This window comes from Lutjanus erythropterus, chromosome 9, assembly GCF_056507025.1.
Source record: "Lutjanus erythropterus isolate fLutEry1 chromosome 9, fLutEry1.hap2, whole genome shotgun sequence".
Taxonomy (NCBI): domain Eukaryota; kingdom Metazoa; phylum Chordata; class Actinopteri; order Lutjaniformes; family Lutjanidae; genus Lutjanus; species Lutjanus erythropterus.
Window position 1 is genome coordinate 24584144 of NC_139325.1, and position 16698 is coordinate 24600841.

At 38.9% G+C, this 16698-nt stretch overlaps 1 protein-coding gene and 1 pseudogene across 1 annotated transcript; both read left to right on the plus strand.

The window, feature by feature from the left end:
• Window positions 1-254: 254 nt before the first annotated feature.
• Window positions 255-6293, plus strand: LOC146321566 (protein S100-A11-like; annotated as a pseudogene).
• Window positions 6294-7972: 1679 nt separating this feature from the next.
• LOC146321567 (protein S100-A16) lies at window positions 7973-15137 on the plus strand. The gene is made up of 3 exons (XM_084726800.1): window positions 7973-8133; window positions 14482-14603; window positions 14710-15137. Exons 2-3 carry the CDS (start codon window positions 14484-14486, stop codon window positions 14863-14865), a joined length of 276 nt encoding a protein of 91 aa, XP_084582926.1. The 5' UTR covers window positions 7973-8133; window positions 14482-14483; the 3' UTR covers window positions 14866-15137.
• The last annotated feature ends 1561 nt before the right edge of the window (window positions 15138-16698 follow it).

Here is a 16698-nt window from a genome sequence, read left to right on the forward strand (position 1 = left end):
TTGAACATTAATCTGATTATAGTTGAACAGTTATCCCACCAATTTCTGTTGAAAGTCAATGAAATCTATAAAATAAACTTTGTCCTCTGCTGACACAATATAAAATGAGTGATGTATTCTTGTGTGAGCCATCACAGAAGATTTTGTCAGACTGATGTTAACGTCATCTTCTTTCTATCCTAAGGGATATTTTTCCTGTTGTCCCTTCCCTTTATATTCCCCATGTCTGGATGAGTGGAACAACAACTGAGCAGATGGCAGCAGAGGAGGAGAAAAAAGAAAATGGAGAGGGTGAGATTGACTGATAACTTCCAGCAGTGTTCGATATATTGGCTGAAAATTGCAGATATTGGCCTTGTTGAGTTCTATCAGCCTGTCTGCAAATCAGATGACGTTCATCCGCGGCATTGGCCAGTGTTTTATCTGTTTGTTGTATACGTTTTATTGTGGTTCAGTCTTGTGCTGGTTATTTGCGGTTGGACTCAGACAACAGTAGCTAGTTCATGCAGCTGCTGGCCACTGGCTGGACATGACTCTAACTCAAAAAGGGGAGCAAATAACAAAATAACAACATCGGCTACGGGCAAATAATTATTTTAAACATGGTCATTTCACAGTTGGGTGGATTTCTTAATGACTTCACATTATTTAGTCACCAAGTCTGTTTTGTTTGTCAATCATTGTGCTTGTGTATGACCAGAAACTGCCTGGTTAAATATTGAATCTTTTCATATTAATACTACATAGTGGATCTCTGCATATAACATTCATTCTTGACCATTCATAACAAAACAAGGTGGCGTTCCACCTCCCATTCTTCCTCATAATGTTGTGAAACTGATACTGAAGCTTCAGTACTAAAGGCACACACTCAAACAAACGGAAACATGCACATAATCTGCACTGCTGTTTCTGTGGAAAAGCAATATGTCATGCATTCCATAATGCACGCTTCTCTGTAATGTATAAATACCTAATTAAGTTTGTGAAAGGAGACGCTGTAAAGCAGCACAGCTATGTAAGCGTATGCAGACCTACATTTTTTACCACACTTTTGCATTAAACCTCTTACAAGGGCTGCACAATAGGGTAAAAGAAAAATTTATTTTTGTGGTTATTTTGACAGATACTACAATTGTGTTGTGATGCAAGATTAGTGAGAATGATTGTTTTTGCACCACAATTTTTATTTTCACTGCAAAGAACTATTAAGATTCAAGATTCTAGATGTTTATTGTCACACCGGTTATACGAGACCAATCATGAAAAACTTTTGCTGGGAAGCTCTGTTAAAGTTTTTAAATAGCATGTTAAGTAATAAAACTTTAAAAAGCGAACCTAAACCTAACTCAAAGAGTATGGAGCTCCGGACACATTGGTCTCTCTCTAGAGTGCCTCTCGATTAATCATGACATGACATTTGTTGTCTGTACCAAGCAAACATGTTTTCTTACATCTGGAAAGCAATGATCTGTGGGTCAGGGCATCTCTGCAGCCCTACAGTACGTCATTATAATGCTGTTTTGGCACATTTCTCTGCTTTAGCAAAAAACTGTAGCTTCTGTTTGTTAAAAAAATAACTTTTATTAGTTGTTGAAAGGCTTGGTATATGATATACATGTATTTTAACCATAATCCTAGCAACTGGGTTAGCTGCAGACCCCAGAGGTATCATTTTTGTCATATCTCACAGGTGTTTTTTTCAATTATTCCACAGACAGATGCAGCAGACACAGATTTCCTCATGTGAGTCTCTTTTTTCAGTTTTACGCAATATGCAAATTAACTGTAACTTTTGTAAAACAATGTTTTTTTTAGTCACTTAACCAATTATGTTATTAGAAAGAAATAAGTTAACATTTTGCAGCGGTAGTTGTTGTTTTACAGTTGTTTCTTCTCTGGGATTCCAGTTAGTCCTTGTATGTTAAATATGTCGGTAGGATGAGAGTTAATAGTTAAAGCATAAAATGCATTGACTTGAATTGATACAGAGGGCAATCAAGGCATTCAAGAAGTATGAATAATGTTTTGAAATGTAGACCAACAAATCCTTAGACACAAATACACCTACAACTCAGCATCAATCACAAGACATTAATCGGGAGACAAGTAGCAGCATCGCCCCATGGAAAACACTGATGCTTTTATACCACTGTACCTCTCTGTACGCCATTCATTATGTGTTAGTAGCTGCACTCTCTTTCCTCAATGATGGCCGAGGGAATGGAAGGAGAAGAAGTGTAGACTGCTGTTTCAGGTGTATGGGGATACAGATGTGTGTGTTTGCGTGTGTGTGTGTGTGTCATGCACCTGAGACAGGAAAACGAGGCGTGGGGATGTTTGGATGATAAAGCCATTGTGCTTGTTAGCGCTAACTGCCTCCCTAATATGCCAATTGTGCACATCCTGTCAGAGCTTTGGTTTAAATAATATGACTTCTCTGAGGTGAAACCCAAGTGCCTCGTTCTCAAAAGTTTCTGCAACTCAGACTGTATAATTATACCTGATTCACTGCTTTCTTTTTGCTCTCTGCAGCAGTTCTCCCACAGTTTCACACTCATACACAGCAAAGGAAAAATGTGAGACTGTTGTCCATGCATTGGCAAGAACTGAGCAAAACATTCAACAATTTGTGCACACACATTATAATATGTTTAACCCATCCTAACTTCGATTGTTTGTCTGAGTTAGTCTGGGGGTTTCCTGAATGAGGTGATTCATCCCATAATCCTTAACTCTTTCCAGAGACTAGTTACACACTGAATTAGCATCAGAGAATGCTGTCACGTCATGGAAAAAGGTTAGTGGTGTTTGGGGAACGTGGTTTACATTTTTACTGGTTGCACTGATTAGTGTGCAGAAAACACAAGCTGTGAATATAGAGAGAGAAATTAGTGAAATATTTATCTTCTTGACCAGGAGAGGACGGCTCGATAAAGACCAGAAAGACTGTCGTCACAGTTTACCCACACATACCTGAGTTGGTGAGTCTTTATGATTTGTGTTGCCAGATCAAACCAGATCTAGTTAAAAGTGCTGTTGTTTCTCTTCTATCTATCCTAACTTGAAATTATTCTCAATACTAATTAATGTATTTTGGAAATTCATTGGTATTATGACCTACAACATTTCTATTCTTATCTTTTCCTGAAACACTGCCCGATGATCCTCCCAGTGCGTCTCTCGGCTTGTTATAGAGTCTGCTATTGGTGTGTTGGTGCCCCAGTTCAAGGTGTACGCTGACAGTGATGGTTCCTCTGGCACACTGAGCAGAGATGAGTTTCACGGACTGGTCACATCAGAGCTCCCTAAATTTGTTAAGGTAAGGATCTAATAATGCACTAGTGTTGTGTAGTTGTATTTATGTTTACTTACTTAATATGAAATAGTGTTTGGACAGTTTTCACTCCACTATCTATAACATCCATTGAAACATTAAGCCTGGAGGCCTCCCCACTGGGAGCTCTAAACAGTTTCAAGGGAGGCTCAGTAAATGGAGGTGAAAAAATATTACATTAGTTATCAAGAGAACATCACTGAGAATAGTGTAAAATGTGTGTGATTTGGTTAAAGAGATGCAGTACTGGGGAATTTTACTGTTTGTCATAAAGTCAGAAACTAATTCATGCCTTAGGACAGGCCTTTTTGTGTATTTGGTGTCTGAAGTTACATCAAACAGACAATCTTCCAAGCTTTGTCTGTGATGAGGCCCACAGTCTCAGACTCACAAAACCCCTGATTTACCCTAAATACAACTTGTTTGTCTTGATTTGGTTTGGAATGTACCGTAAATATGTGGGTTTATGCTGCAGAGATGGAAAATTTTAAAGTACAGCGTACAGTGTAGCTGTGCTCTTTTGAGTATATTCTAAAACTGGTAATTATTTAAGTTAAAGCTGGGTGGGAAATTTATTTTTAGGCAAAACTTTCATGCTGTAATAACCTTCAAAAAAACAATCTAGACTGTGATGGGAGATTTAGGCCCATCACAGGTTGGTAAGATAGTTGATTGTTGAGACTTGTTCCCAAAATGTTGAGTATTTGACAGCCTGAGACTCAATTATCAACCATCTTCGAGCCACCAATCCAAAGTTGTAATTTGACGACCTGGGAATGAGACTCAGATCATATCAAATATGTTACCTGCACCTTTAAAGGATAATATGAGTGATAGTCCATGTTTTTCCTCTTGTCAACAAATCCCATGAAAAGAACAAAACCAACAATGAATTGATTGAAGTGTTTCTTAGGTATCTAAAGCCTGATGTGTCTTATTCCTCTGTGCCATAGAGCTCCGTTGTTGTCAATTAAAAGCACATCAGTGAGCCACATCACTGCACAGGGTGACATGTTCCTTCATTAGTATGAACATGGGCCCTGGTGTTTATTTTTTGAGTTGATCACTCACACATCGTCTTGCTGCCATAAATACTCAGGAGTGCACAAAATGTGTATTAATCCACAGCTGGAAATAGTCCCCAACAAATACACTGTTTACTCCTTTTTGAGTGACATTTCCTGAGAGCTACAGTGCCGAGCTGTTTTAGAAAATCACTTAGCTTTTTAAGAGTACAAGCATTTATTTGTGGCTGAATCTCTCATCTGAAGTAGGAACAAATGAGTTTGTGGCTGACAGCCACAGACAGGCTGGGGACTTAGAAAAGTACTTTAGAAACGGACAGTGCCTTGTTGTTTTGTTGTTGTTTTGTGCTCTCGTGGTGTTAGTTGACAAAAACAAAAACATTGAATATCACCAAACTTAACTGTACATTTGTGGCGAAGGACTGCCCAGAAGAACAGAAAAGTTCAAAATAAGATCTTGTTTGACCATTTGCTCGTACTTCTGAAGTTTTGCTCCTGAGAAATCTCATATGTCTTGTCTCAACGCGAGACTAATTTGAGTCCAACTGAAGCTCTTGAAATGTTCTTTTTTGTCTCAGTGAACTGATATTATATTTGTCTTAGATAATCAGCTCCTGAGATAACAGTGAGATCTAAAAGAAAACTGAATTGTCTTAAATGAGATCTTAAATTTGTCTCAGTGATCAAATTAAAGTCTTGTTGCTCCATACAGTCAAGGAGAAACCTCTGAGATACCTGTGAGCTCAGTATAAGATCTCCTGCTGTTCTTTTGTTTTGCTCATTTTTTCTCCTAAGATGGATATTAGAAGAAACAGATAAGACTTCAGTAAATTCAAAATAAGAATCTCATTTATCTCTCATTAGACAAAGAAAAGATGATTATGAAAAACAAAATTTTCCTCTGGGTGCACTTAGCTACCTGTTAAAAAGACACCTGTGGTTAAACTGATACAGGACAAGCAGGAAGACATTCTAATTTTGCTCCGAACCTCTTTGTTTGCCAGGCAATAAAGCTTTCTCATAAGGGTGGATTCATATTGAAATTGGTATCATCTGGATGCCACATTGGCCCTCTCTGCTCTGACCATGTAATTAACTGTTAGTCATACTTCTCTTCAAAAGGCTACTTCTGTTCTTCTACGTGGGCAGTTTTCATTGCATGTGGTCTTGCTGTACTTCTGAGTCAAATAACAGTACATGCTGCAGAAAGATTGTTTTAGAATATCTGACTCTTTCCACTCTGGGATCTTAAATCTCATGTTGGGACAGGATATAACTCAATACTTACTGTTTCAGTGTTCCACTGAAACAATAAGTTTGTCACACACACACACACACACACACACACACACACACACACACACACACACACACACACACACACACACACACAGTTGCCTCCCTTCAGAGACTTCAGAGTTTCACTCCAGTTTTGTCTGTTAGTGGTTGAGCTGTCTGCACTCTGCATGTTTAACTAGAGCACAATGGAAGAAAGAAAGTAGTAGTTCCTGAGGCCCAACAAAAAATACAGGGCAGCCTTTTCCAAGTGTGGAAAATTCCATGTGTTTCTGCCTGCATGAACAGTTGAAATAATCACTTTGGCCACTAGATGGTGACAGAGCCACAGACCCTTGTGCCAAACCACCTCTGCTGATGTTGCATGAATTATTGAACTGGTATATGTGCCAGTGGTGTCAGCTTGCCTCTGTCTCATCTCCCCACACACACAACCAATAACATCCCAGTTGCTCCACACTGACTCTCTCTGTTGTTTTTTAGTATTTGATGTCTTCCTGTTTTCCTGCACAATGCCAGTGACCCCATGGACATGGGGCTCATTGGACAAGAACAACGACAGAGAGCTCAACTTCCTGGAGTTTGGGCAGCTGATTGGGCATCTTGCAAGCAAACATGGGAGATTCAGCCAATAAGAGTGTCCTCAGATACTCTGTTACACTTCCATGTGTGTTACTGGCTTGACTGTCTGCCATATAGTTAGAGAAAATGGGACATTGGCCAAATGGAAAACACCCTAAAGTCTGACTCAACTGTGAAATGCTGTTTTTATCAGCAGTCTGCATTTCTTCTCACCCCGTCCTCTCACCATGCAGCTGCCAAATTGGCACAGACTCCGTCACAGAGTACTATTGAACAGCTTCAGCAATATTAGAACCAGTCCTAGCTGTTTCCCAGCACACACACACACACACACACAAACACACAGAAATACTCACAGCTGCTTGTGCTTACAGGTCTACAAGGGAGTTGCAGAATGGGAACGCATCAACTGAGAATGTGTGTTGAGCTATGGATTCTTGGCTTGTCTAGTTCTTGGAAAACACACCTTATGTTGTTTATCATTTCTGTCGAGAGGTGGGAATTAAAGAAGTACAAATACTTTAATGGTGTACTTAAGTGGACTTTACAGGTGTCTGTTCTCTACTTGAGGATTCCTTTTTCTGACAATTTTCTATTTTTACTCGACATTTAGAAAATCCTGTAGTTTCTCCTCCTTGGATTTTCAAAACAGGCTTGTTACTTTAGTTTAAATGCATTTAAGGGCCTTATTGATTATTTTCATTTTGCATCATTGTCTGCTGCTATCCTACCATCAAGACTAATTTCATCCAAAATGGACGGGGCAATAACACAAAAAAAGACAATTTCTTGGTGTATCCATCAGTGCATATTACACATGATAGATCTAACAGGACAAAGATGAAGTAAAAGATGCAAAAACAATGTCAAAGATGTAAGAAGATAAATAATTATGTAACAAGACAGACAGATATAACAAGATAAAAAAAAAACATGTAAAAAATGTAACAAGACTACAACAAAAACAACATAATGATGAAAATTAAAATACAATAGAGGGATATTCAACAAAGGAGAAAAGATGAGGTTCAGTTAGATTTGCACACATACAGTCTAAATGTCCTTCAAAGGGCTTCTTTGTACTTTTATACACTGAATACCTTTCAGAGCCTGTACTTTTTCACTTAAACTTGAGTAAAGAAGTTAAATTAGAATTCTCCTTTTACTCTTTTTCACACAAGTATCTGTATTTCTACTTGAGTAAATAATACGTGTAATTTTCTCCTCCTCTGTTTCCATTCATCCAGAACACAAACAGAGGTGTGGTTGTCAGCAGAGAAAGCTTTGATGTTTAAAGCTGGAAACAAATATAAAGAAAAATGTTAAAATGTGTGTGTGTTTCTTGCTGCTCATTCTTTCATTTGATAGTTTGGTAACACTCAACAATAAGTTTCCTTTCTTGTGAACACTATCTTTCCATTCTTTGCACAAATGAGTAACGTTTCAGGGTGTGGCTTGAATACATCTGTCTGCTGGGAAAGCTTTGGTTGCTACATGTTGAGTGAGTGTGCCAGCCAGGAAAGGAAAATGCAGGGATGAATGTGCAAGCATAAAACACAAACAAACAGAAAAAATCCCAAATATATTTACTGAACCACATTATAAAGACTTATAAACTTTGTTTTCTTGAACAACGGGGATGTTTGTTTGAAAATGTTGCTGAAAAAGCTGCCGTGTTGCCTAAGCTGCGCCTCTTTCCACATTCCTCCTCTCCCAGGCACACGCCCTATGACAATGAAAAAAAAAAGTTGGCTGGAGTGAGAAGTTAAATCACGGAAAAGATATGTGTTGCTGCTTAATCTTACTCAAGACTGGAGAGGAGGATCTGTGAGAGAGAGGAGAGACGCTTCTAGTGAAACAGTTTCTCGCTTTTTGTTTTTCTGTCCTGCAACGGTGAGTCTGCTTTACTCCCGATCATGAATTTTGTGACTGCACATTATTGTTCATTTGTTTGTCGCGCTGTTTTCTTGGCAAAATGATCAGTTTAGCTTGTTTCCTCCACCGTGTCATGAATTTTGCATAATTAGCGAGCGTCTCTATTGTCGTTCCCCCTGCTTGGTGGCCGCAGGGATCAGGTTCTCCCTCTTGGTAATCGAACCCCAATCCCTTTACACTTCCAGAGAAACAGGAGTCTCCAGTCACGTTTACTTATTTATTTGCTGCGTGTCAGTCCTGCCTCTGCTCGCTCTACAAATTGTCAGGATTAGTTCGGGCTAAATGTAAATGTGGGACACGGGCAAGCCCCTGACATCTCCGTTACGCACGGCGCTGGCTGGTTTTGGCATGCGCCCGCGGAGCCTGTTTTCGCCCCGTTAGACAGTCATACAGCGATCATTGTCAGACTATTATCAGTCTGAATTATTAAAGTTATGATAAGACTCGAATGGCCTCGTCCTGGTGTAGTTAATGACGCGCAGGAGAAATAGCGACCTGGGCGATGACAGGTAACATGCTCATGGAGGAAGTGAGTCAGTCACACCTAAGGCAAACAACAGCAGCAGGGTGGAGCTGATTGGTCGCTGGGGTTAATCAATGCTCATGAACTATCAGGTACCAGTGCAGGATACCGACCCTGTGTGGTCTGTGGTCAGTCTGCTAAAAACCTTAAACTCCCACACATAAAAAATAAAACATGTTGGTGGTGAAATGTTTGGATTGGATGGGTTGGGTCGACCTACCTGACTTACCTGCAGACCGGTTTGTACTTGTCAAGACTTAAAGCTGGTTGCAACACTGACTATGATCAAAAACTCTGACCTAGGTCTGTACAATAGCACGTTTCATTTGATTCATTAGGAGGTACTATGCATGATGCATACATGTGAGCTGAGAGCTTATCTGCATACCTTCAGTTTACAGTTAAGAGACACTAATGACATGATATACAGTATCAAATACAATATAAAAACATGATTAAAACAAACAAGAACAGTATGCTAAAATAGATGGATCATTCTTATAAATACTTATAAATAGGCCTCCTTATAGTACAACACAAACATAACAAAAATGACTTCAAAAAGTAAAGCAAAAAGTACATTACGCAGAGACAAAGCAAACAAGGTAAGACAAACAGGAGCATTCATTAGCTGAGTGGTTCACAAACTTTTTATGATATCCCCTCCTTCAGAAGCCAAAAAAATTGCGTAAGCAACTGATTAAAAAGGAGTTATCAGCAAACTCATGTTTGTTTATTGTTTGTAATTTCTAAATTATATTCTTTCAATTTTGTTTCACTCTGTATTTCTCCCCTGGTCATCCATGTCCCCCCTGCAGTGGCTCTACGGCCCCCCAGAGGGGTCACCCCCCAGTTTGTGAACCACTTCATTATGTAAAGCAAATGCTGAAACTGTTCGAAGGTTAAAAAAATGACCAGCTTAAGAGAATCCTAAAGCTTATTCCACATGTGAGAAGCATAATAGGGGAATGCAGTTTTTTCCAATTCCAAATTCATAAATGGGAAAACTGAGATAATGAAATCTTGAGAAGGAGGATGGTAGCCAATATTTTGTATGTAAATAGGTTGCTCATTAAAAATGTCTTCTTTTTTAAAAAATGATAATAAAGTAAAATAGTGGTCTTAAATTATGCCAGAGATGTCAGATTCTTTGATTTGACATTACATAACTGTATACCATTACATACTAGCATGAAACATTTATAAACCAAATTCAAAACCAGCAGTACTTTCCAATCTGTGACTTAGGAGCTCTGAGGAGGTGATAAGATATGTCTGAGGAAATTTAAGAAACAGGATAAGTAAGCAGAGAAAAGATTTTCAGGTGTCAACTTTAATCCATGCCACCTGAGAATTACTAGATAGTTTTACAACTTTAGGTCTCTAAAAATATCCAACAAGGGGAAAAATATCAGATCCTTGTTTAACTTTGGTTATAATCCGTAAACATATGTAACTAGAGATGAGGGGTCCCATGTAGACATTTATTGTTGTTAGATTTTTATTTAAAAATGTCTCGAGACAAAAAGTCATAGTAATAACACTAATAATAATAACAAATATTACAATTTTATTTATATACTTTATTATACAGCACCATTAAAAAACAGCGTTTACAGTCTTATGATGGACAGCAAGAGCAGGATACCCAGGAAGCAATATAACAACAGAAAGAAAAAATAAAGATTAAAAAAAGCAAAGACCTAAAAATGTAGCTCTGTGAAGACAGAATGGTAAAAGAGGTGAGAAGAATACATCAATAAAAACTTGTTACTTTAAATAAATAAATAAATAAATAAATGCAAAGCAATAAATAAAAGCAATAAAAAGACAACATCATCCACAAGTCTATAAAAATGGGTTTTAAGAAGTAACTTATACATGATTTAGAGTGATTTATTGACAGAATGTGGCAGAAATGGAATATAGTATTTATAGGTATAGTGTTGCAATGATTAATGGATTAGTTGTCAACTATTAAATTAACAGCCAACTATTTTGATAATCAATAATCTTTTTTTTCTTTTTAGAAAAATGTTTAAATTTTCTGATTTCAGCTTCTTAAATGTGATGTTAGAGGATGTCGTCTTGGGATTTGGGAAACACTATTCAACATTTTTCACCATTTTCTGACAATTTATAGATCAAACAACTTATCGACTAATCAAGAAAATAACTGACAGATTAATTAACAATGAAAACAGTTAGTTGCAGCTCTACATAAGTATAATTTCAGCATTGTATAATCATCTGAAAATAAGAATTGTTGCATTTTCGTTACCTTAAAATGAACTGTTTATATCTACAGAGGGCGAGGGTCCTCTTCCACAGAGGCTGCCATGTTGCACCACCATGTTTCTACAGTAGCCCAGAATTGGCAAACCAAACACTGGCTCTGAACACAAGCTTTTGAATTTCACAGACACCATAGTTTCTATAATTCTATGGCTCACCGCTAGATGACACCAAATCCTACACGCCGGTCCTTTAAAAGCAGTGACTGATTCTGAATCACAGAACTAGAATGCGTGTGGTGCAAAATTCTAGTAAAATGCCACAAACGGGACCAGAAAGACAAATGAAACAATGCACTGGCCCTCACACAGGCATTCATTACCCATGAGTCATTATAATCAACACGCTCAGAATCTGAATGGAGCTTGTGTGCTGAGAGATGTGTAGACGACTCAGCACACAAACTCCCAGCAGGCCACCTCTTGTTCCTATCACACAAACTCCACTGCATGTTCCTTTCTACCCATTTGTAATTCCGTGGCCCTGATGTCTCCAGTTCTGACCGAACCCTCCTTGGTTTCATGTTCATCTCATTACACTGAGAAGAGACGCTAATGGATGGTGGCCTGTCAGGCGTTTTGATATATGGCCTGTACAGCTACAAACACACTCAGACACTCGTCCTCCTGCTCCCGTGCTGCTGCTCGTCTTCTAGAGGGCGTTAGGAAGGTGTCAGGACAATTATAGCAACCTATTAAATAGTAATGAACAGCATGCTGATGACAGATGCTCACTTGTATGTAGGAAAGAGTTGTGTGTGTCCACTTCTGTGTGTGTGTGTGTGTGTGTGTGTGTGTGTGTGTGTGTGTGTGTGTGTGTGTGTGTGTGTGTGTGTGTGTGTGTGTGCGTGTGTGTGTGTGTGTGTGTGTGCTGGCATGGCAGGGAGACATGAAACACAATCCAGGGTTTGGGTGCCTGCTCTCACTCACCCAGTAATTAGGTTAATGCAACAGAAGTCCTAATTGGTGTTGTCCTTCTTCAGATATGTGTATCTTTCTATCTTTCTGTCTGTCTGTCTGTAGGTCTTTGTGCGTAGGTCAGTGTAGGTGCACAATGTGAACATTGAGGTGTGACATCTGTGTCAGATGGGAGATCCACCCGCTTCTACACTTACTCCAACAACATTGCCACAGGCGTTCATCATCATTACCCATCATGCGCTGCCTCCTGGTAGTTTCCAGTACAGACGCAGGGAGACCCTGCAGCAAGGCCTCACACAACCACCGCTATGATATTTATGCACTCTAGTCGAGTAGCTGTGTCTTAATGCCACAGTCCGTACCAATAACATGCAGACGGTTGGCAGTTTGAGGGGAGATACCGTCCTTTCTGTTAGTAAAATAACCAAAATGCATCCTCTTTGTTTATCCGCCACTGCTCCCTCTACATCCACTTGTAGCAAACAGAGAGGCTGTTTAGTTGAATATGTTATTTATCTTTTATCTGACTGATATTTTTGCAAGTTAAAATCCATGGCCCCGACCATGACCCAGAATTATTAGTAGTCTAATTGCATATAAATCCATGGTGCTGTCCGTGGTGCTGAAGCAGCAGACAGATTTATAATTGAGACTTTTTCTCTTAGTCCCGCCCTAATGTCAGTTTCATCTTGAATCTGTAATATTCTCTAAACTATATACGCAGGTGAACGAAGGATTATTAGGGTTCTTGGTTTGTTTTGTGTGGTGTTTCTGGGTCTGATTTTCTCACCATCCACAATTAGTCTTATTTATTTATTTAATTTTTACAGCTCTTTTATGCATTTTATTGTGGAAGAATATTGTTTTTCAAGAGCACACTCAAAACTAAAGTGTTTCTTAGTATGAATACTGATCATTTTGATTATATTTAATTTTGTCACTTTTCCACACACACAAAGACACACTACAAACACACTAGGAAGGCAAATCTGCTGAGAATTATTATGCAGTTTGGAACTAGGACACAGCTTGTGTCTCTAGAATGATGTCACTGTCTCATAAACTTCACAAGAAGAAAGCAACAAGATTTAATGCACATTGTTTTGGGATGTTTTTAGATCTCTCATCACCACCCACAATTTATATTCTTTTTTTTTTTTTTTTGCAGCTGTGAGGAGCTTTTTTGTTTTATCTGTGCAATGTACTGCAAGACAACTGACCTGTTTTCTGTTTCACAGCAGATATTTTTATTTATCGTAGTAGGAAAAACACAGGTGTTACTAATAGACCCTTTTCACAGCAGCCATTTTGACATGAAATAGAAGCGTAAACACAGGTGTTACCAGTGAGACTAATTAAGGTTCTGCTCCATTCAGGTCAAACAGAGTCAGGATACTGCTATTATGCATGCTGCGTAACTACACTAAATGGAACGGGACCTTAATTAGTATAACCGTTAACACTTGTATTTAACCTACTAATTAATGTCAAAAAATTTAAAAGATAAGTGGACTTTTTGTCACTTTTCCAGTGCATATAGCAGACTCAAAATGTGTGTAGAATTGGCATTTGGAAAGGAATTGAGAGTAAACTATTGTTCTGCTTGACATGTCCAACTAGCAAGAAGCAGTGAGTAAAATGTGTCAAATCCGTTCAGCCAAGGATTCAGACTCTGTCGATAACAGCGGCATTAGATGTTTCAAGCTCATCGTCAGTGCTGTGTGATGTTTGTCATCTCATACTTGAGCACAGTGTGCGCTGTATTCCTACTGTGTGAGGGGAAGTGTGCTGCAGCAGACGGGCAGCAGGCAGTAATCTGAACCTGTGGCCTCCTGCTGGCTTCTGGGGATCAGATGTCCACCGTCAGAGATCACAGCTCCCATTGTGTTTACCTCAGAGACTCCCCTGCTCTTCAACCTTCCATCACTCCCTCTTTCTCTCTCTCTCGCTCTGTTTACCTCGGAGAGCCTCCAGGCTCGCTCCCTTCCTCTCCCCCTCCGTTTCCTCTGCTCCTCCTTTTCTATGCTGACATCACTTTTGTGTGTGTCTCACCTTTCTCACATGCTTATGTTCAGGGGGCATATCCAAAGATATCCAAATACAATTGCAAGATGTGATCTATCTGACACCAAAAACAAACTTGTTTGTTTAATCTTCAGTGCTGCACATTTATGGCTTTTATTTTGCTTTTATTCTATTGATTTGCAGAACAATGTGTTTTTTAACTGAGCCCACTGCATTTTATGTCACTATATTTTCAAATGAAATATTGTGATATAATTTACTACATTATAAGTAATATAATATAAGTTAATTGTGAGTCCCTAATCTTGATCAGTTAGATCATTCCAAGGTTATAATGTACTCTCTTTTGCAATGATGCAGTCAATAGCTGAAATAAGCCTTTTATCTACCCAAGACCCGACGTAAATATATTTTCATGATAATAAAATTCATGGGAATTTTACCCAACAGCATAATGTGTGAGTGTCTAAGATATGGCCATATCTCCTCCTTCCTACATTCAACTCATCTTTGGGCTTTTTGTTCTTGTCTGTCTCCCTTTAGATATGGAGGGAGCCATTAAGACGCTTGTCACCACATTTGTTAGTTCTAGCAGGGGGAAGGAAAACCTAGACCAAAAAGGCTTCCAGAAACTGGTACAAAATAATCTTGGCAACATCATGGAGGTAAGTAACTAACGTTTTGCTGTTCTCCATATTATATTTTCATAAGGAGCTACCAGTATCGACACTAACCATATTCTCCATTATGTTTCTGTCTATCCCTACTCAGAATGCAAGCTGCGCATCTGCTGTTAAGGAAATGCAGGATGGGCTGGATGATAACAAGGATGGGAAGGTCAGCTTCCAGGAGTATTTCACCCTGCTTGGTTACCTGGCCAACGCCCTCAGTGACAGACAGACTGGGTCCAATCAAGAGGCTTCGTAGATGCTGCAGTGTTTGGCTGTTTGGCCTTTTTGTTTGTGCCTTTCAACCATCCTTTCTCATTTCCACGTTCCAAACATCATGTATACATTTTATACAACAATCCATAATCGTTTTCATACAGTTAATCGATCAGTTGTGTAATGCTCCAAACTACACCTTACTGTCTGTCCAGATCAACCTTTTTTTTTCAGTCCCTCTAAGCTGGGAGTGTCTTTTTTACACAAATTAAAGAAAGGATGATTACTGTATTTTCAAAATAAAAGCTTTATATAACAAAGATAAATTGTGTTGTTCTTAACTGGTGGTTTGTCTTTCTTCACATATAATAACTGTGGCAGATTTTACAACAAAACTGGGAGTAATTGTTGCAGTGCGAGGGTCATTGATTCCACAGAGAAGTAAACACAAGCAGCTTCTCATTTCTCACTGATGACCATGGATTTTAAAGTCAACTAATGCTAATGCTTGCACACATTGAGTCAGCTGAGATGTCCTTCAATAGCTGACTTTTTAATATTTCCATCTGACACATTTTAAAACATGTTATGTTAAGGTAGAGCTACTTAACAGCAGTGTACATGAAATAACTTACATCTCAGCAAAAACTGATTGGATGGTGAAGTATGATACATGTATATGATCAATGACAGAAATACGCTCATTAATGTGGGAAATGGAAGTGCAGTGACTAGACTAATTGCAGCAAACCTTGAGACAGTCACCCAGCCAGACCAGTCAGACCACCATCAGGAGGAGAGCCAGGATAAGAGTTAAGCTAACACCGCTGGTATGTGCTTTCTGCATCTGCAAGTGCACAGGCCTAAGTAAGCCAGAGAGATGCATCATTTTTGGCCCACTTTGACTCAGCACCAGCCGACATCCTTCTCTTCAAACCCCCCACTGGGAGTAAGCTGTGAGACTGGCAAATGCAGCAGTATCTATGTCTGGACAGTTGCTGTTTGCAGGAGGGGCTTAGCAAAGGGTCAGTTACACAAGGGACACTTTGTGTATTTTCCATATAAAAGTTTAAAAGTTAAAACTATTTTGTGTGTAGTGTTTTATCTTTCTTTAGTTGCATTTGATCTCCACAGTCAAGGACACATCAAAGGACTCTGAGCTGGGACTGTCTTTTTTATATACCAATTATAAAAAGGACACTGACTGCATTTTCAAAATAATAGCTTTATATAATAAAACTAATTTGTGTGTGGTTTTTTCATCTTTCTTAGTTGTATTTGTATTTTTATTAAGGGTCTAATTGCTGACATTCTCCATTAAATTGCATAAAAATTCCGCAGGGAAACCTAACAAAATATTGTACAATGTCTTCCTTGATCCAGTTTGACATTGTCTCACAGGCACTGCTGCAATGATACCTGCTCCTTCCATAGCTACCAGCAACACTTGCTAAATATAGCAGTGACATCCCTGACTAGTGAGACTCAGCAGCCTTTATATGCATCAACTATTGCAACCAGACCCTGACATACAGTACACGCTTCCTATTGTGCACCATCCTCCACTCTGCAACATTATACATACACGCATATGGTGCATAGAAGAGTGCATACACACTGTGCTGCCACACTCACTGACACAATTTGCCGCAGCAATGACACATAAGCCAGAAGATGCACTTACCAGGATGGCAGATCAAAAATACATTTCATGACAATGATGGTGTTTGTGCATTCATGTTGATGTTGTTTCATTTATTCATTCAAGTTTACATCATTAAATGTGTTTCTGTCATTTACTTTTGGCCTTTTCACACCCGTTGGCTCTCATTGTATTCATTATACTGCTTTAAGTCTGATAGATACTAACCAGAAC

What these genes read in the sequence shown, in the direction of transcription:
- LOC146321567 (XM_084726800.1), top strand. Translation starts at nt 14,484, where the DNA reads ATGGAGGGAGCCATTAAGACGCTTGTCACCACATTTGTTAGTTCTAGC. An exon ending in ATCTTGGCAACATCATGGAG is followed by an intron (nt 14,604 to 14,709) that starts GTAAGTAACTAA and finishes ATCCCTACTCAG; the next exon opens with AATGCAAGCTGCGCATCTGC.